Consider the following 19264-nt stretch of genomic DNA (forward strand, 5'->3'; position numbering starts at 1 on the left):
GCATGGAGACGACGGAGGACAGACGGACAGGGCTGTGGATGGAGACTGCGGCCGAACGGCTGCTTCTTCTTGGCTTCTGGGTTTTAGTTAAAAAGGCCGAGGGGCGCCAAGGGGGAGCCGGGGCAGGCCCGTGCCCTGGCCCACTGTGCGTGTCGCTCCCGCTGCGCGGGACGGCCGGGCTGGAGCGTCCTGGAGTCTCTGAAGGAGCAGGGCAGGCGCAGAGCAGCTGCTGCAGCGGCTAAGCCGGGGTCTGGCGTTGCCCGACCCCACTGCCCGCCCCGAAATCCGAGGCCGTCGCTCTTGTCCGTGTCCCACCGTGCCGAGGAGCAAAGGCCCCCTAGATGTGTCTCTCCGCTGGCGCTGGCGGGGAGAAGGGCAGCTCTCGCAGGGCTTTGGTAGCTCAGGTTGTACATCCAGACGTCGGTTAGCAGGTGAAGTCCTCAAAGGTGCCCCGGGCCGGGTGGTGAGGTAGGATGTTGGCTGCGTACGTCATGCCTGCTGGGTGCCCCCGTATGCTTTCACAGGGATTCTGCAGGATAAATGGGATGTTGGGGTCGCTGGTTTCATCCAGGTCCTTGCACAGAACCCGGCGTTATCCTCCCCAGCATCTCTGCCTGGCCCCTCTGCGCCTTTTCCAAGCGCTGCCCAAAATGGTGACTGCCCACCCCACAGCAGCAGGAGGGGACAAGCAGGAGGGAACAAGCAGGAGGGGACAAGCAGGAGGGCACCGTGCTGTGCCCCACACTCACGTGGCGCTTCACGTCGTCCATGCTCAGCGCGACGCCCTTGTCTGTGTTGCTCCTCTTGTGGTTCTTGCGGCACTTGCCCCGCCGGCACAGCCGGTGCTTTATCACCTGCCAGAGCCGCATTTCAGCACCGTGGGGCTCGGGGGTGGCTCTTCCCCATGTCCCACACGAACACAGCCACGGGATGGAGGAGACGCTCACCTCATAGGCGTAGTCAAACAGCTCCAGGACTGTGAGGATACTGGCCCCAATGAACAGCCCCATCTGCCCTCCAATGTCACCTGCAGAGGAGAGGGAAGCCATCAGGGTGGCCTGAGTCCAGAGTCGGGTGGCAGAGGGAGCAGAGAAAGGGGCAGAGCTCGTCACCGCTGTGACCAGTGCCTGGTCATGGCAGAGCACACCCTGCTCCACATCCGTGCTGTCGGCACATCCCGGTGCCTTGGGAACAGGACCACGGTGACAGGGACAGCACCAGACCCCCTCGCTGGGGGACTCTGGCTGGGGACTGTCACAGGGCTCCCCACAGCCACCAACACTCACCCAGCAAGCCAGCCACCTCGTACGCCTTCTTCTGCTCGATCGTCTCGTAGTTCAGGGCTTCAAAGAAGATATCCAGCACCAGGATGTTCTCCCTGTGCAGGACAGAAGGGACATCAGGCTGAGGTTTGGGGTGGAGGGACCAGAGGCTGCCCCGCCGCCGCGGCCGCAGCGCGTTACCCGATGTACTGCTCCGACTTGTTGTACTTCTTGGCCAGGTATTTGGCCGAGGCCTTGCTGGGAATCTTGACCATGGAGAGCTCTTTGCCGTAGCGGGTCATGTTGCAGGGCATCTCGCAGATGCAGTACTCGTTGTCCTTCTCCACCAGGAAATCTGTGCAGGGAGAGAGGGGGATGGAGAGATGGAGAAACCCAACACCCGCAGCTCCGTCCCACGGGGCCGGGCAGCCTCACCTAAGGCCGGATCCGCACACTCCTTGTACTGCTCCGGGGTGCAGTAAGGGGCATCGCCTGGGGAGACACAGAGCAGGTTTTCCAGGTGGGACCACACTGGAGGGCTGGGCCAGGGCCGGGCTGGGCGCGGGGCTCACCTGGCATGTGCACCATGCGGCAGTTGCAGTTCTCCACCAGGTAGCGGGTCTCGCAGTCGATCCGGCAGGCCGTGATGCTGTAGGTGTCGTAGAACTCCGAGTCACCCGCCACGGCCTTGCAGTCGCCCCAGGGAGGCGGCAGGTAGATGAGCTGGAAGGGGAGAGAAGCCAGGAGTGAGGAGAGAAGCCCTCCCAGCCCTCCCAGCGTGGCAGGGGACAGACACCCTGGTGGCATCGGTCCCCAGGACCGGCTCCTCCTCTGAATCCAGTGTGGGGACAGGGGCACAGCGAGGAGGCTCTGCTCCCTCAGTGCAGGGTGGAAGGGGCCATCCCAGACCTGCCCAGTTCCTACCCGCTGCTCCTGGCAGGACACAAAGGTCTGGAAGCCGGGGGCCACCCCGAAGCCCAGCTGGTCGATCAGCGGGGGCTCGTCCTGGCTGTGGATCTGCACCTTGATCCCGGCTTCGAACGAGGTCTCATCTGTGGCAGAGAGAAGCGGGGTGAGCGTGGCACTGTCCCTGCTCCGAGGGGCTGTGCTGAGCCTGCTGTGAGAGGCACCACAACTTCTGCCTCCCACGCTTCCCCTGGGCCAAGTCATTCATCCACGTGTCCATCCATCTGTCCATCTGTTTGCTGCTCCACGTCCTTGCCCCCTCCACTTCACCCCGACCCCCCTGCTCCACACCCAGGAGCGTGGCAGGGAAAGTATTTGCCTCTATTTATAAACAAGTGATGGCTGCGTGTCTAAACGATGGGGAGTTGCCATGGCAAAGAGCAAAGACAAGGAGGAAAAGGGAAAGAAAAGACCAGAAGTGATGAGAAATGGAAGGAGGGAACAGGAGGGAGCCTCAGGGATGTGGATCTGTGGTCTGGGGAGCTGGGAAGGGGCTGGGCAGCACCCCAGGAGCTGCCGGTGGCTGAGTGGACCTGCTGGGGCAGTGGGTTACCTGTTTCCCCCCACACCGGCAGGTACTCGTCCTGCTGGATGTCCAGCATGATCTCCAGGCCATTGCCAGTGCCCCCCTTCATGGTGATCAGCCGGGGCTTCCCGTCCTGCCCCGCGTTGAAGGTGTAGCACTTCCCGTAGCGGGTGAAGACCTGCAGGAGAGGACACAGGGCTGAGGCTGAGCCCCTCTGCACGGAGCCAGGAGAGCGTCCCCAGCCCCAAAACTCAGCCTTCCCAGCCTGGGCATGGTCCAACCCGGGCTCCTGAGCCAAGGGATCTCTCAGTGTTGGAACTGCCCATCTTGGCCTTGGTGGAGGAGGAGATGTTCCCACAGGAATGGACTCAGAGGAGACACAGCAGATTTACAGCACCTCGGCCCCAGAGAGCCCACGGCAGCTGTGGCTCCCCGAGGTGGTGGCACTCAGCCTGATGCCTGCACCGGTGCCTCCTCCAAGCCCTCCTCCATCCCTACAGAGGATGGGGCTGGACAGGATCCTGCACCCTCCCATCCCTCCTCAGCCATTCCAGCTCTCACCTCCGGCAGCCAGCACGGCCCCAACACCACGGAGCTGCTGCCAGCCTGGGCAAGGGGCATGTGAGGGCAGAGGGCTCAGACCACATGGTGCCCCACAAGCCCTGATGCCACCAGGATGGAGGTGCCAGGCACCTCCTTAGCAAGCACAGCCCCGGGGATACTCTCCATGTCCTGCCAGCGGGTCTCCACAGCCGGTGCCATCCCCAGCTCTGAAATATCAGCCTGTCCCTGAGCAAGCTCCAAGGGCAGCATCACCTGCCGTGCCTGATCCGACACCGATCAGCTCCGGAGCTGCTCCCCATGCCGGGCCACCCTGGGGCTACTCACCGGCGCAAAGTCCCTGGGGCCGCAGCGCTGGCCGCGGTAGCTGCAGCTCAGCAGCATGTCCTCCAGCTGGTGGCAAGTGCGGTTAAAAAACCCGTACAGATTTAGGGGCTCGTCCTCCTCCCAGGGGCCAGGCTGGGCCGGGGTGAAGCCCAGCTCCATCCCAGGCTCGTAGTCGACCAGGGGGGCCAGGTAGAGCAAGTCCTCGTGGCTGAGCTGCGAGAGCCGCACACGGTTGATGTTGCAGAAGGTGACGGCGGGGAAGGTCATCTCGGGGCTGTCCTCCTCGCTGAGCAGCGTGACGTGGTGGTACTCCAGGTAGTAGGCGATGCGGTCGGCCACCTGGTAGAGGAAGACGGAGAGGGAGAGGAGGAAGGCCAGCGCCCACAGTGCCTGCCGGGCGCCCAGGCTGCCCTCCACGAAGATGTGGCTCAGCCCATGCAGGGTGCAGCTGCTGGCAAAGGCCACGAAGTCCGTGGTTGCCCCTGTGTCCTCCTCGTCCTCTTCATCCTCGTCCTGCCCGTATAGGAACTCGTCTGCTCCATCTTCTCCCTTCCCAGTGGCTGCAGCATCTTCTGGTCCTTCCTCACTGGAGAAGGAGATGGTGCAGAATATCTGGAGAGGCATTGCCTGGCCTGGGGGTCCCAGCTGTAGTGTGGAGGTCCTGGCTCTGGTGTGGGGGTCCTGGCCCCTGCCCTGCCACAGCCTGGGGGTCTTCAGTCAGTTCCTCAGTGGAGAGGGGCTGGGGAGAGCAGGGGAGGGGGAAGGGGCAAGTTCAGAGAGGAGAAACGGCGAAGGGAAAAGGAGTGAGGCGAGCGGGAGTGAGGGAGAGGAGCAGAGGGATGCTCGGGGTATATCAGGAGCAGAAGGAGGGGAGGAGGAGCGAGGGGCGGATCCGCGGGCTCCCCAGGCCCCCCGGGACCGGCCGGTTGCGGCTGCCAGGACGGAGCAGAGACGTTGCTGGCTCCAGAAGCGCTGTGAGAGCTCCCAGTGCTGCCTGGGGGCCCGAGGGGCTGCCGGGCTGGGGGCACACAGTGTGTGCGTGTGCAGGTACCCGGCACTGCGTCCCCACGCCATGCCCTCCATCCTTGCATGGTCTGGCCCTGGCAACCCAAGCGGCTGCTCCAGCCAGGCCCTCCCCGCTGGGTCCCCGGCTGTCTCCAGAGCCGCCGTATGCCAGGCTCTCTGCACTCGTCCTCAGGGCAGCTGGAGCCAGAGGTTTTCCCAAAATGCCTGTGACACTGTCCTGGTTCAGGAAGGATGCTGTGGTGTCCTCAGGCTCCTACGATGCTCCTCCCGCCCTGGCAGTGCCCATCCCTGCAGGCTCATCCTGCTGTGCCACATGAGAATCCAGCAAGTCCAACGTTTCGAGCGGTGTGAGGTCCGTCCTCCTCCGAGCAGGGCTGGTCTGGGCAGGATTTGGGCGCTGTTCAGGCAGTGAGTCCTTCTGCAGAGCCCAGGCTATGTCACCTCGTGCTTCGGATCCCAGTGGGGCACAGGGAACCACCTCTTCCCTCAAGGAATGGCATCCAGGCCTTGTGCTGCTGAACTGGCCGGGCTGGGGGTCCCAGGGAGCAGCTCTGGTGCAGGATGCTGGATGGAGCTGGCGGCTGCCAGGAGCACGGGCGTCTCCTCTCTGCAGCAGCGCAGCCCCTTCTCGTGGTTTGCTCTTTTCCTGTACTCAGCACTTTATAAAAGCATCCAGAGACCACAGAGCAATCTCCAGCCCCATCCCGGCACTGCCGTCACCGGCCCGGGGAGAGAATCTAAATCCGGCAGCACCTGGCTGTGCAGGGGCTGGATGGGAGGTTTGGGCTGCTGCCCAACCCCTTGGTTCGGCTGCTGTGTCTCCTTCCCCGTGCACCCTGCGGGGTTCCCAGTCCCTGAGCACATCCCAGCGCAGATGGACATCACAAACTGGGAGAACAAACCAGTCAGGAACTCGGTAAAAATCTGACCTGATACCAGCACAGTTATCTGCGATTCCTGGGCAGGTGATGCCAGTGGAACAGGCACTGGGGATCCCTGCCGGGGACAGTGATCCGTGATGTGACAGTGGGTTGTCCCATCCTGGGGCTCCCCAAGCTCAATATGCCCTTCAGTAGGGCCCTTGTGTAAGAGGGACACTGGCAGATGCCACTTGGGGGCTTGCAGAAAGGGTGGATGACCTTGGGGACGAGCACCAGAGCCACAGGATGAAATTTCATCAAGCCAAGATCAAGGTTACACCTTTTGGGAGCATCCCAGAGAATCTGAGATGAAAACTCCTGCTGGGAAAGAGGGTCAGGAAGGTGGATTGGGTGGCTGGGAGCCACCAGGACATGGGCGCCAGGTCACAAGTGCCCTGTGGGCACCTGATGGGGATGAGCTGCAGCTGCAGGGAAGGGCTGGGCTGTAACAGCAGCTCCTGGGAGGGGGTTTGGGAGAGCTGGGCTGGTTCAGCCCTGTGGGAGCAGGCTGGGAACACGCGGGGCTGATCCCACACAGACTGGCACTGGAGGATGCTCTTGACAGGGAGGAGCAGGTAGGAGCTGTCTGGGGCTGGGGTGGGATTTCTGGTGCTCCCAGCTCTGGGACTGAGTTCCTGTGCCATGGCTGTAGCGGGGAGAGGAGAAGGGAAATGGAATTAAGGAACTGCAGGTTGAGGGGGTTGTTTAGCCCCGTAGGCGAGCGGTGCTGCCCGGGACCAGCCGCCAGACCCTGAGGGTGCGAGCGAGGGGCGGATCCGCTCCCTCGGCGCGGGGAGGTTTAATGTGTCTTCTTGGGAGCAATTGCAGCAGGGAGAGAGCGAGAAAGATGCTGTAATGAAAACATTCCATCATCGACTGGGGCCATTAACCTGCCTCGCTCGGCTTAAACAGCTCGCGGGGAGCGCCAGGGCCGGTTCGCAGCGGGGCGGGAGGACGAGCGCGGCCCGGCTCCGGTTACCACCACCTGTCCCAGCGGCGACACCCGAGCCGGGGTGAAGGTGACCGGGGACGGCCGCAGCCCGGAGCGCGGAGGCACCAGCGCCAAGGGGAGAGTGTCCTGACCCCCAGATCGGGGACAAACCGCGGCCCCGTGTTGCAGGCAGGGGGTTGCGGCCCTGGTTTGTGCGAGTTTTGGGGATGCTGGAGGAGTCCTTGGGCTCGTTCCAGCTCCTCCCTCGCCAGGAGTTATTTTTACCCTCTCTCAGGTAAAGCTTTGGCGGGGGCGAGGGACGGGGGATGCTATAATTAGCCGTGACATCAGCCCCCGTGGCGGGTGCTGGGATGATGCCGCCGCACCCGACCCGGCGCTGGGACCGGGGAAGCTCCGCGCCCTCCTCCCCGCCCCAGCGAGAGATGTGGGATGGGAGAAGGAGATGGGTTTTTCCTGCCTCCAGCACCGTGTTTGGCCACTGTCCCGGGGCGGTTCGGCCCCGCTCGCTGTTCTGCAGCTCCTCACGGGCCTGGGAAAGGAGGTTCCCCGGAGCGGGGGAGCACGGAGGCGGCGGGGGGGAAGCGGGAGCGGGATTTGACGGCAGCAACAGCACATTTCACAGCCTGTCACGCTTTAATGGCAGAGGAGATCAAAGCCGGGATGGAGTTATTCATAGAGATAAACCAATCCCCGAGGAGGCGAGGAGAAAACAACATTGCGAGCTCTGTTATCCCAGGTCTCCGAGCCCCGGGGAGGCTGTCGCAGAAAGCGCCCCGGGAGCTGGACGCGCTCGGTTTTGTGACGGGCACTGCCCGTCCCTGCCAAAGACTGGCTGAGCCGGGGCTGAGCTGCCCACGTCATCCCTGGGGGTGCCCGGAGGTCGGAGCTGGCTGCTGGGAAGGGAGGGGGATGAGGTGCAGCCCCGGGGCAGCCAGAGCAGCACGTGGGGATGGACATTTGGGGCAGATGGAGACCCCACAGCTGGGCTGTCCTGCTCCCACCACGCACCCGGCTGCGCGAATCGAAAGGGAGAAAAATGAGGTTTTCCACGTGTCTTGGCCCAGGGATGCGCTTTGCAGCTCCCGGAGCTGCCAAGATGGTGGTGGAGGCACCGGCAGTGCTGCCGCCGCCGCTCCGGGCGGGATGAGCCGCTCTGGGACGGCTCCAGGGCTGCAGATCCCTCCCTGACCCTGGCGAGAGACAGAGCAGAGGCAGCCAAGCAAGGTGGGATTGCCCCGGCAGGCGGGATCTGTGCCGGGACTAATCCTGCGCCCCTTATCAGATGCTGCCACCTTGCCTCGGCTCGCTCCGCCAGCCAAGCCGGGCGCAGCTTGTGTTATCCGGCCCTTTATCCCCCAGATTAGACGCTTCACAGTGGATTAGCATGTCACATTCTAATGCAGAAAAATTGATGATTAAAAAGGAGTTTTTCCTCTGTATTATTCCCCACCTCCGCCTCTTCTCCACCCCGTCCCCGCGGGCCCACCAGCCCCAGCCGCGGGGACCGGTGATGCCGCAGCGCTGGGGATGCCGGAGTCGCATCCCTGGATCAAGCAGGGGATGGGAAACGGGAGCCAAAGGTGCCTTTTTCACGGCGCATCCCGGCTGCTTCTGGTGGCGGGGTCCGGTACTCCAGGTCCCTGTGCCATTCCAGCCCCGTGTCCCCGGCTGCAGACTCAGCACCTGCAGCACAGGACTTTAATAAAAAGCACATTATGGTGAGTAATGTGCTAAGTGGACTTCATTATAGAGCCAGGGCCTCCCTGGATCCCGTTGTTCCATATGATTTCATATCAGATGAGCCTTATCTCCTCTCCAAACGCTTCCATTTAAACTCTATTAATCTCTGAAAGCTTTCCTTGGGCAAGTTCTTTCCAGCCAGCCCTGCCGGGTGCCAGTGCTGCTGCCCCGGGCACTGAGGCCACCTGCAGCCACGCTGGCTGGCCCGGAGTCCTGGGGACCTCAACCGGGACCCCCCCGCAGCTCCGTGGGCAGTCGAGCGCGTCCCTGGAGCCTTGGCTGTGATCCGCCGTGACGGCTCCGCGGCCGCCGCGTCCTCCTCTCCAGGATCTGTTTATGCTCCTGTAATTGAACCAGTTTGTGCTGCTGAGAGCTTCCCGGTGATTTGCCCGCTGGCAGTATCCCTTTGTGCCACGGAGGGGTCACCAGGACTCTGCCAGGACGCGGAGGGTGCTGCCGAGGTGTCGCTAATTCCCGTGCATCCGGGATTATTCCTGTGGACCCTGATCCCGACGCCTTCCCGTGTTTCCTGCCGATCACGAATTCCCCGTAAGCAGGTTGCAATTTTTTCCGACATCCTTCACAATCGCTCAGGCAGTTCATGCAGGCAGATTCGAGCCGGCGGTTTTATCGGAGGGGGGAAGATACCCACGGTATTCCGGTCTGGTTTCCTTGCTGTGCTCGCTCGCTCCGGTTCCGCACGTATCACGCTTTTCAAATCTAATCTAATCCAAGCAGAGCAGTCACACAGCCCCGGCATGTGGTGGCTCTGGAGGGGTCTCCCTGTCCCTGCCGGCAGAGCAGGGGTTTAAAATCCCTGATAAAGCACAGAGTGGGTGGGAACAGCCTGCCCCAGCTCCGTCCTTGGGGTAAGAGCCTGGATGCAAACACACCAAACCCTCCATACAGAAAAAAACCCTCCAAAAATAAATAACTGGTTATAATATCCAAGTGTGGGGGCTGTATAAATAAATAAGAGCCAGCGAGGAGCTCCTTGAGCCCTGGCTGGAGCAGGAATTGCAGCGCTGCCTCGGGAGCCCCGGCCAAGCTCCACAGGCGATAAAACACAGGCGGCTCTAAACAGCCAGAGAAATTAAACTGAGGCAAAAGGCCATGAGACAGTTAATTTTCTGGTCTCCCTGTGGAGATCTGTGGCTCCAGAGGCTTGGGGGATCTGCCCCCTCCAGCCCGGCTTCTCCCCACTTGATATCAGGGAGAGTGGGAAAATGGCACCAGGAGGTTCCTGGGCAGGTCCTTTGGAGTCCTCAGAGAGCACCTTGCTATTGCCCAGCCTGGGGCTGGGAAAAACACCAAAGGGAGGCTGAGGGGAACAACTTGGAGCCCCTCAGATGCTGGTGTTGTCCAGGGCTGTGCTTCCAGCCTGTGGATCCCTTGGGACACACGTGCCCAGAGTGCCCTGTCCTCAGCCGTGAAAGCCTCACCTCCATTGCGGTCGGATACCACTTGAAAGCCTCCTCATCTCTTCCAGCAGCCACAGATGCCATTACAGCTTATTAATAATCATTAATAATTCATTTTTTAATGAGTCTTTATGTGCAAAGGCATTGCAAGAGGAACAGCAATGGCCAGAGGTGAAGCTGAGATGCTCTGAACTCTTGGCATGACACCTCCGGCTGTGTTGGACCCCTCCGGGCGTGCCAAGTGCTTTGGGAGTGTGCTGTGACACCTCTGGGTGTGCAAAGTGCTTCGGGGTGTGACATCCCCAGGTGTGCAAGGTGCTTTTTGTGTGTGTGACTCTTCTGGGTGTGCACAGAGCTTTGGGGGTGTGTGACCCCTCTGGGTGTGCACAGTGCTGCTGTGCAGGGGGAGCTGCTGGGGCTGGGCACAGCCCCTGGGCAGAGCCAGCGACTAAATTACACTGGCTGAGCCTGGTCCTGATCCTGCAAGTCCTTCTCCTCTAATCCCAGCGATGTCCAGAGCTCTGAGGTTCAGGTGGTGGATGCACCATTCACAGCTCTAACAAAGTGGCTGCGAGGTGCAGGCACGTGGTGGCCTCTTGCTGTGCCATGCCAGGGCTGTGTTCTCATCCCTCTTGTTCCTGACCCTCTTTTGCACCGTCTTGGCCAAGATCAGTCGTGGTGGGCTCAGTGGTGCTGGTCCCACACAGCCACGGCGCCGGGGCCGTGCTGTGGCATCGCTGTCCTGCCGCAGAGGGAGAGGGAAGTGCAGCCGGCTTCCCACAAGAGTTCCTGTCCACGTTCGTGTCGGTGTGGGGTGAGCAAAGCCACAAGCAGCCGAGGGCTCCCCAGTCCTCCCGCCTGGCCAGGTCTGGGAACGCTCGGGTGAAGCTGGGGCAAGGAGGCAGCCGAGGAGCAACGCGTGAGTGTCTCTGCTCCGTGCCCGAGGGCGAAACAGCTCACGGCTGCTTTCTGGATGATTTGCTTTGAGCAAAATACAGTGATGCCGGAAAATCTCTGAGCTGCCGAGCTCAGAACAGAGTCGGGGCTCTCCCAACCCGCTGCACTTCCCGGGAGAGCCGAGTCACCACCAGCAAACGGCTGCGGTCCCGTGCGTGGCGGCTCCTCTGCTCCATCACCTCCGATTATCTCGCGCCAGGCAGCCCATGTCCCGCTGGGTTTGCTTCATTCGTCTGGAAATCGGGGCAACCTCTGGGGTCAAACTCTGCTGCTGTTCGGCTGCGGAGAGAGGCCGATGTGGGGGATGAGCCCGGGTGGAGTTTGCCGATGATCCAGGTGGGGATGCTCGGCTGGGCCCCCGGGAGCACCACCAGGATGCCCGAGGTGAATCAGTGCTCGGAAACAATGGATACAAGCCAGCAGTTTCCAACGCTTATAAGTTATTTAGGAGCCTGTGTGCCGCTTTAAAAAGTGATTTGCATAAATCACTCAAATGTCTTACAGAATTTGTAAACGAACCGGCTCCGCTGGGGACCGTGGCGGGAGCTGCTGGGGCTCGGAATGCTGCTGGGAAGCAGCCCCAAACCAGGACGGGACTATCTGGGGCCAGTGGCCGTGCCTGGTGCCCACACGCTGTCCCCAAGTTGTTTTTCCAGAGCCAGATGGACCCATGCGGTTTGTTTATTAACTGTCAAAAGCTCCAGGAAATGTCTGGGTATCAGTAATTCCCGCGCCCGGTCTCTCCAGCTGTGTTGGAGATGCTTCTCACTCCGGCTCCGTGATTATCCACTAACGCTGCGCCGCGGGGGAGCTCCGCTCGCCACGGGGCTCCGGGGCTTGTGACTGCCGCGGGGCCGCGTGGGGCCACGGGGGGCTGTGGCTGGATTTGGGGTCCCCTGGAAGGGGCTGGCGCCTGGATCCTGCGGGGCTGAGAGCCAGGGGAGAGCAGGGGCCCGGCAGCACCCCCGGGCTGAGCACCCCTGAGCGTGTCCTACCGTGCCCGTCCCTCTGAGCTCCCACGGGTGCTGCAGGACACCCCAGCACCCTCCAACGGGGCAGATTTGCAGCACACAAGGGGTTTTTTTTTCCAGGGGTGTTCCCGGGGTGGCAGGAACAGAGCTCTAACAGCCCCCGGCTAGAGCGAGGTGGGCTGTGGGCTGAGCAGGGCCACAGGGGTGCAGAGAGGTTTTGGGGGAGCAGAGGGGCACACACTGGGGCTTAGCAGGGTCTGAGGGGCCCAGCAGGATCTGGCGGTGTCTAGTGGGGTTCACCAAGGTGCAGTGGGGTCAGAAGGAGGGTGGGGAGGCTCAGCAGGGAGCAGTGGGGTGCTGTGGGGAACAGGATCTGTTCTCCACCACAGGAGCTCCTGCACTGCTCTGGAGATGGGAGGAAGGAGGAGCGTGGTTGGGCTTTGCTGGGACTGCTGCAGACCCTTCCCGCTCCCTCCCTGCCTCTGTCTCTCTGTGCACCCGGTGTTTCCAGGGCAGAGGATGCAGAATCCAATGCAAAAGGCAGCGGCATGATCTCCACGTCAAACTCAATTCTCCCTAGTGCCAGCTCAGCCCTGGAGCCTCATGGAAACAGTCCAGAGGTCTTAATCCTCTCCAGCTCATCGAGGCTGTCCCGTGCACACTGCCCAGGGCTCCAGGCTCAGCCACTGTGCCCCACAGCAGGACGGCGACAGGGAGCTTGGGATGGGGCTCTCCCTGGGATGGGTTCACGGGGTGTGAGAAGGAAAAGCTGCAAATGCACATTGTGCCACCCCAGGCACGGCTGCTCCTGTCCCCCCTGGCTGCACCGACCACCCAAAAGGGGCTTTCCAAGCACAGGGCACCTTCCTGAGGTTTCCTGCAGCCACAGCTCCCATACCAGGGAGGAGGCTCATCCTCTGCCTTTCTCCTTTTTCCCTGGGATGAAGAGAAAATTCCTGGGGTTTAGAGTCCAGAGATGGGACCCCTGGGCCTTCCTATTGCTGGGTGAGACACAGATCCCTGTGGATGTGCGAGGCTCCAGGGGAACCTCACGGTGCGGGAAGGAAGAGCGAGCAGGGAGCCGGCGGGGCCGCGAGTTCCCGCAGCGGAGGGAGGACTCCAACTCATAAATAATGAAGTAGGAAGAGGGAAACATTGATCCGTGCTGCTAATGAGGGCATCAGGGAGTGTGGCCCTGAGCCGGGGCGACAGTGAAGGCCAGCCCCCTCCTGCAAAGGAAAACCTGTCTGTCCCCTGCCTGTCCCCTCCCTGTGTGAGGCTCTGGGCACGGCCCTGGGGATGGGGACAACTCAGCCCATGTCCCTCGGGGCCGTGTCCTGAGGGAGGTCAAGACTTGCCCCTCAGCTTTGTGTTTGCCTCTCCAGGCTTTAAGGTCATGCCAGGATTTTGGGACTGAGGGGAGGAGATCACAGCACCTCCCTGAGCATCCTTGTCCCTGTCCTGGGCTGCTGCAGGGGGGGAGCTTTGGTGGGCACCAAACACCACCCTGGTGCTGGAGGGGCTGTGGAGAGCCAGGGCAGAGCTGGGGTGGGCCAATGGTCCCCCCCGGTCTTTTTAGAGGGTTCACTCTCCAGTACGGGATGAGTCTGAGCCTGGTCAGCTCCACTGGAGTGTCCCTGCACAAAGCTCTGGGGAACACCGGCCGGGGGGCACATGGAGGGGGATGAGCAAGGCCGGGCCCCCTGATGTGGCTGGTGATGGTGTAGGATGAAAGAGGAGGTGGGAAGAGCTCACATCATCCCAGGATGGGCTTCCCCACAGCATCTGGCACGAGCCCCGTGTGCCGGGGGGCCCTGTCCTGGCTGCAGGTGATGCTGAGAGCTGACCTGGGGGGGCTGAGACCAGCCCACAGGCCCCCTGGGCTGCTCCCGAGCGGGTGCTTTGGGGGGCACACGGGCAGTGCCCCCAGCACGGGGGGTCCCTGCTGCGGTGCCGCTGCTCCCCCACCCCGGCAGCGCGAGGGGGGACCCGGGCAGGAGGCGGCTCCTGCTCTGCCTTACGGTCACCCCAGGTATTCCGGCTCGGTAGCCCCTCATTTGCACTCGCCACGGCTGCCCCGAGCCCTCCCTTCTGCCAGACACAGATGAGGCGGCCCCGCGGCGTTGGGCCCCGGCCAGCAGCGTGCGGCCGGCATCGCGCCCCCCGGCCGGCCCCATGGACCCCGGCTGGCCCCACTGACCTCCAGGCTGTCCCCATTGACCTCCAGGCTGTCCTCACTGACCTCCAGGCTGTCCCCATCAACCCCCTGCTTGTCCCCATCCGCCCTCGGCTGTGGGGTCTGGGCAGCCCCCAAAGCCTCCCTGGAGAGATCTCTCTCCGTCCCCTCTGGATCAGTGACAGGACAGGGGCAGCCCTGGCTGGAAAAAGCATCCCCGGACACTGACGGGGCTTCCCGAAGTGCAGAGGGGACCCAGCCCCTGTGTGAGAAGGTGAGGCCCCACCAGGGTGGTGTTGGCTGATGCTGCATGCCCAAGTGCTGGTCCCCAGCACCCCCCAGCCTGGCCGGGGCCACCAGGCCCAGAGCAGCACCGAGCCTGGCTCAGCCCGTGGAGGGAGCAGCAAGGCAGCAGGAATTTCCTGCTGAAACAATCCCCTAAAAGCTTCTGAGAGTGCCAGGACCCCATCCCAGCACCATCCCAGCCCCACCACGCACAGACCTGCCTGTGCCGGGCTGCAAGGGGACTCCGAAGAGCAACAGAGACGTAGCACAGAGCCAGCTTCCTCTAATCAAATCCATTAAATCCTCCCAACCTGCTTGCAAGGAATAATCCAGGCAGGAATAACAAACCAGCTGCGAGTCTGTTTGGCTTTTGCCGGTTGAAGGGGACGCAGAACGCAGGGATTTGGAACCACCAGATGAAGGGAGGGAGCTGGGATGAAGGTCCCTGAAGATGGTTCCGCGCAGAAAACGTGACCGTGCCCCGGGAAGAGCCGGCATCAAACAGGGCACAGGCTGGAGCTGGCCCTGCTCACCGGCCCCGCTGGAGGGGATCCAGCCCCCTCCAGGCTGCAACGTGCCTCCATTTAACAAATAAAATGCCTCATGGCTGACAACAGACACCTGCTCATGGAAAGAGCCCGTCACGGGAATTTAATGCCGGTGATTAAAACCACCCGAAGTGCGCTGGGAGCTGGGCAGCAGCTCCGCATACACCCAGCTGTGCTCGGCGTGGGGCACAAGTGAGACATCCCTGGGCTGGTGACGAGGATGGGGACCCCGAACAGCGCAGGGACACAGGCTCCACACCGGAGCTGCCCGGGAACAGCCGTGGCGGCTGCCGAATTGATTAGGCAGCACCCGAATAGCCGGCACTGTTTCATTCCCAGCTGGATGGGGCCAGGCAGCCGCAGGGATAAAGGCTTTATTGTGCGCTGGATCCACCAGCGCAAGAACAAGCTCCATGGCAGGGCACAGCGCTGAGCCACTGGGACCTGTGTTCCCAAGGGATTCGGCCATCCGTGCTCTCCCTGCTTTTGCACTGGAGCCTCCTCGCCATGGCAGCTTCCAGCCCGGCACGCACAGCCCTGCTTTGCAGAGCCCAAATGAGCTCTGCCCACGTGGGAGCAGCCCACGGAGCTGTACGGAGCCGCACGTGCTCCTGGGGACAACCTGGACCTCCAGAACCCAGCGGCATCCCCTTAGTGATGGTGCTGCCAGTCCTTTCCGAGCTGGAAGGAGGCAGGAGCAGCTACAGGTGGACAAACACCCTCCTTGCATGGGGGAAAGGTGGCACCGGGCAGGGCCCGCAGGTCACTCACCACTTTGAAGTCTTCGGGGGTGCACTGCTCCCCACGGAAGAAGCAGGACAGCAGCATCTCCCGGATGTCGTGGCCAGCCCGGTCGTAAAACTCCAGCATGTTGAAAGGTTTGGGCTTGAAGTTTCGGAAGTTCGCCTTGTCCTGCAGGATCTCCAGCTGCTTCTCGTCGGCCGTCTGGGTGTCTGGGATCTCGTATCTTGGGGGAAAGAGCAGGGAGAGGCTCAGGCCTGGCTGCGGCGGCTGCTCCCAGTGGCAAAGGCCATTTGGGGTTCCCAGGAGCTACGCCCGCCCTGACCCCGGCATGGGCTTAGCACAGTCCCACTTGGCATTCCAGGGCATCCAACAGCATAAGCTGGCCCAGAGGCACACGAGAGATGGCAGAGGAATGGATGAGGAGAAGCTGGGCAGTGGCCACGTTCCAAACCCATCCCACTTGCCCCATTGCTGGTCCAGCAGCACCAGCCCTGGTTGAGGCCACCCAGGCACCTGCCCTGTGCCTTTGGTGGCGTCATGATGAGGTGGTGGCCTTGCTGGGACATGGGCTGAATGTGCTGGGCCTCAGCTCTGCTGTCATGGCTGAAAACCCTTCCCTGAGGCAAGAGTGGGGACAGCGGTGAAGCCCCTTGGCGCTGGCATGGGCAGGGAGTGCACCAGGCTCTCAACAGCGGCTTGGCAGCACCAAGGAGCTGCCACAGCCACGGGTGTGAGGCTTTCACAGCCCAAGGAATGGCACCATCCTGGGCTTCACCTGCTGGCACCCCTGGCCTCGCTGCATGGACATGGCACTGGAGCCATGTGTGAAGGCACCCAGGACATGGAGCCAGGTGTGCTGGATCAGCCCCACAAGAACCCAGGGTGGCCCTGGCCTTGTTGCATGTGCTGCACGCTGGGGACGGGAGCTGTGCGTGCTGGATCCATCTGGGGCAGCCCAGTGAGGGAGCCACAAGCCCAGGAGCATCAGCAGGACCTGGTGGCTCTTGGCTGCATCCAGCTGCAGAGCTGGACTAACTGAGATGTCACCTGGGGCCACCTCAAGGCACCGGCACCCACCTGTTATTGAGCAAGGCCAGGAGCTCGCCAGCGTGGTACAGGTCATTCTTGGTCACTCGGCTGAACCGAAACTCGTTGAGGTTGCAGAAGGTGACGGCGGGAAAGGTGAGCCTGGTGGCCGCCACCTCGTCCAGCTTGGTGACGTGGGGGTACAGGAAGTAGTACTGGATGCGGTTGGTGCAGACGAGGGCGAGCAGCGCCAGCGAGCCCAGGAAGCAAAGTGCCCAGACCACGCGCTTCAGCGACAGCCGCTCGTACGAGAAGATGTGCGAGAGCCCGTGCAGGGTGGAGCTGCTGGCGAAGGCCTGGATGCTCACCGGTTGCCCGCTGTCCACCTCCTCCTCGTCCACTTTCAGGTCCATCATGGTCAGTGCCAGCACCCCGGGGTGGCCACTCTGCCGAGAAGGGAGCCCGTGGGTGCTCGGTGCCACGGTGGCCTCGTGGGTGCTGCGGGAGCCCAGCCCACGGCAGCCCCGGGCAGGGACGCGCCCGGCAGCGCCCGCGAGGGGCAGATGCTTTGCTGTGCCCTGCTCTTGCCCCCAAGCCTACATATATATATATATACACACACAGAGACACGCATTTATATATATATATATATATATACATAAATGTATTTCTCTGGATGCAGCCTCTTGCATTTCCTCCCCTCCCACCTCCTCCCTGCCCTCCCCATCCCACGGCAGGATTGGGGTGCTGTGTCCCCCCACCCCCCACGTTATCTCCCCCTCCCCTCCCACCTGCCCCCGCTCCCCCTCCGCCTCCCACAAATGGCACCGTCGCATCGACAAACAGATGAAGGAATCAAGGATGCAAACCTGGAATCAGGGCCGGCGGCCGTGGCTGGAGCTGGGTGCGTGCTGCTGTCGCTGCGCCCTGGGAGCCGGGGCTGGGATGAGCCTCTCGCCACCGGCTGGGAACACGGGAGCGGGAGACGTGCAGGCACCGAGAGTGCTGAGGCACCGAGCCCGGCAGCGGCGGGTGAACCGGAAAAGAAGGGGGGGGAATAAAAATAGCCTCGTTGGTACCTTGGTGCAAGCGTGGGAGCGGGGATGCGCCGGGGCCTCGCTCAGCGCCGCGCGGGGGGACCGCAGGCGACCATCGCTGGAGAGGAGGCAGCTGCCGTGTGCGAGGAGATAAGAGGAGGAGAAGGAAGGCGAGCAGGAGGCTGCTTCCCTGCCAAACACATGGATACCTCCCCCTGTGGCTATCTGGGAGCTGGTGATTTCTTCAGATGCATAATCCGCATGAAGTCATTGTCTGAGCGCTGGTGGGGCCGGAGGCCGCGGAGGGGTGAGGGGTGCCGCAGGCCGGTGGGCAGCGAGGAGGAGAAGGAGGAGGAGGAGAAGGAGGAGGAGGAGAAGAAGGAGGAGGAGGAGGAGGAGGGAGAGGCGCAGGAGCGGCGCTCCAGCGATTGCAGGCGCTGGCAGGGGCTGTTGGTGCTGCTGCCGTGTGCATGTGGGTAATGTGTGTGTGCGTGTGCGTGTGCCGCTCCCATCCCCCAGCGCCTTCCAGGGATGCTCCGGCTCCTCGCTCTGCCGGAGCCCCCCCGGTCCCCCCACTCAGCCCTGACCCGTCTCTGCCGGGCCACGGCCTCCCCCGCCCTTCAGGCTTCACCCGTGGTGGCCCCAGCGCCGGGGCGCGTGCTGGGACACCCTGGGGTTGGTCCTTTCGGGGGGCACCGGTGGCCTTCCAGCCCCTTTCCGGCCATGGGGCACACGAGTGTCCTCGAGTGTCCACCCCGGGCTCACCCCGTGCAGCCCCGCTCCGCTGCCTGTGGCTGGTCCCTGTCACGCTTGTCACGACGACAGGAACTGACCCTCCTGGAGGCGCTGGGCCCTTGCCCTGCTTCCGGACACGCTGCCCCTTTCCCAGTATCGTCCTTCTGCCGCTGTCCCCGGGTTGCTCCCGGGGCAGGAGGCACCGGCTGCCGGGTGCTCTGCTCCTCCCCGGGGCAGAGCGGGGGGGGTTGCACAGCACTGCCCAGATTCCCCCCAGTGCCAGCACATCTCCCACTGCCTCCAGCTGCACCCGTGACTGCCCCGGAGAGCGGGGTGCCCTCGTCACCCGAGCTGAGCCCCCGCGGCAGCGGCTCTGGGTGCGGAGGCTGCAGCAGGCGCCCGCCCACTGCTCCCAGTAAGGTGGCTGCAGTCAAATGGAAAAGGATGTTTCAATGTCCTCTACAAGTGTGATGTTGGAAAGGGACAGCCAGACCCCAGGGCTGTCACGACAAGCTGTGTCCCTGACCAGAGGTGCCTTCCCAGCACGGTGTCCCCACCTGAACCGCAGCAAACAGGAGCACGGGCACTTTGGGATCCAGCAGGGTGAGGCACACGTACCCCTGCCCCCGAATCCCACGGCTTGGACACACTTGGTTTGGTCCTTTTCTGGAGCATCCTCTCCCCTGCCCGAGCAGGAGCCCTGGGTTTTACAGTGGGACCTGCTCAGGCGATCTGCGGTGGGGCACAGGGACGCCCCCTGAGCCAGTGCCCCCCTTGCTGGGCTCAGGGACAACCCTGCCAGTGCTTGGGGATGTGGCTGCGAGGCTGGGAGAGCAGCATTAGCATTCCCAGTTGGCACCAGCTCTGCCTTTCCCTTCCCGCTCCGTTCTGCAGTCGGCATCGCTCCTTGCCGGGCCGACAGCTGCCTGCTGATAGCTGTCCCTCCATTAGCGCTCCTGATGGGAGCCCGGAGAAGGATGTGCTGCTGGGGTAAGGGATAAGGACATTTAGAAAGTGGTTGTTCCCCCCCTCCTTCTCTTCTTCCAGATCAGAAGTCGCTCTCTGCAGTGGTTTTATTGACGGT

At 62.6% G+C, this 19264-nt stretch overlaps 1 protein-coding gene across 2 annotated transcripts; it reads right to left on the bottom strand.

The window, feature by feature from the left end:
• Positions 1 to 17304, bottom strand: ASIC1 (acid sensing ion channel subunit 1). 2 transcript variants are annotated; one of them, XM_068997662.1, is made up of 12 exons: positions 17278 to 17304; positions 16460 to 16854; positions 15410 to 15605; positions 2782 to 2932; positions 2187 to 2314; positions 1835 to 1985; positions 1698 to 1754; positions 1464 to 1617; positions 1287 to 1378; positions 948 to 1027; positions 750 to 854; positions 1 to 529 (listed from the first exon to the last, which is right to left on the bottom strand). In XM_068997662.1, the coding sequence occupies exons 2-12, from the start codon at positions 16822 to 16824 to the stop codon at positions 425 to 427; spliced, it is 1584 nt and encodes a 527-aa protein (XP_068853763.1). In that variant the 5' UTR covers positions 16825 to 16854; positions 17278 to 17304; the 3' UTR covers positions 1 to 424. The 2 variants fall into 2 exon arrangements, with proteins under 2 accessions (XP_068853763.1, XP_068853762.1); XM_068997661.1 differs by lacking the exons at positions 15410 to 15605; positions 16460 to 16854; positions 17278 to 17304 and adding an exon at positions 3643 to 4266.
• Positions 17305 to 19264: the final 1960 nt, after the last annotated feature.

The sequence above is a fragment of the Aphelocoma coerulescens genome, chromosome 29, assembly GCF_041296385.1.
Source record: "Aphelocoma coerulescens isolate FSJ_1873_10779 chromosome 29, UR_Acoe_1.0, whole genome shotgun sequence".
Taxonomy (NCBI): domain Eukaryota; kingdom Metazoa; phylum Chordata; class Aves; order Passeriformes; family Corvidae; genus Aphelocoma; species Aphelocoma coerulescens.

Bases quoted from the DNA above. Each gene is read 5' to 3' on its own strand.
- ASIC1 (XM_068997661.1), bottom strand. From the start codon at position 4,266: ATGCCTCTCCAGATATTCTGCACCATCTCCTTCTCCAGTGAGGAAGGA. The intron at 1,618-1,697 runs GTGAGGCTGCCC...CTCCCTGCACAG, and splicing joins GTGTGCGGATCCGGCCTTAG to ATTTCCTGGTGGAGAAGGAC. The intron at 530-749 runs GTGAGTGTGGGG...TTTATCCTGCAG, and splicing joins TGGACGACGTGAAGCGCCAC to AATCCCTGTGAAAGCATACG.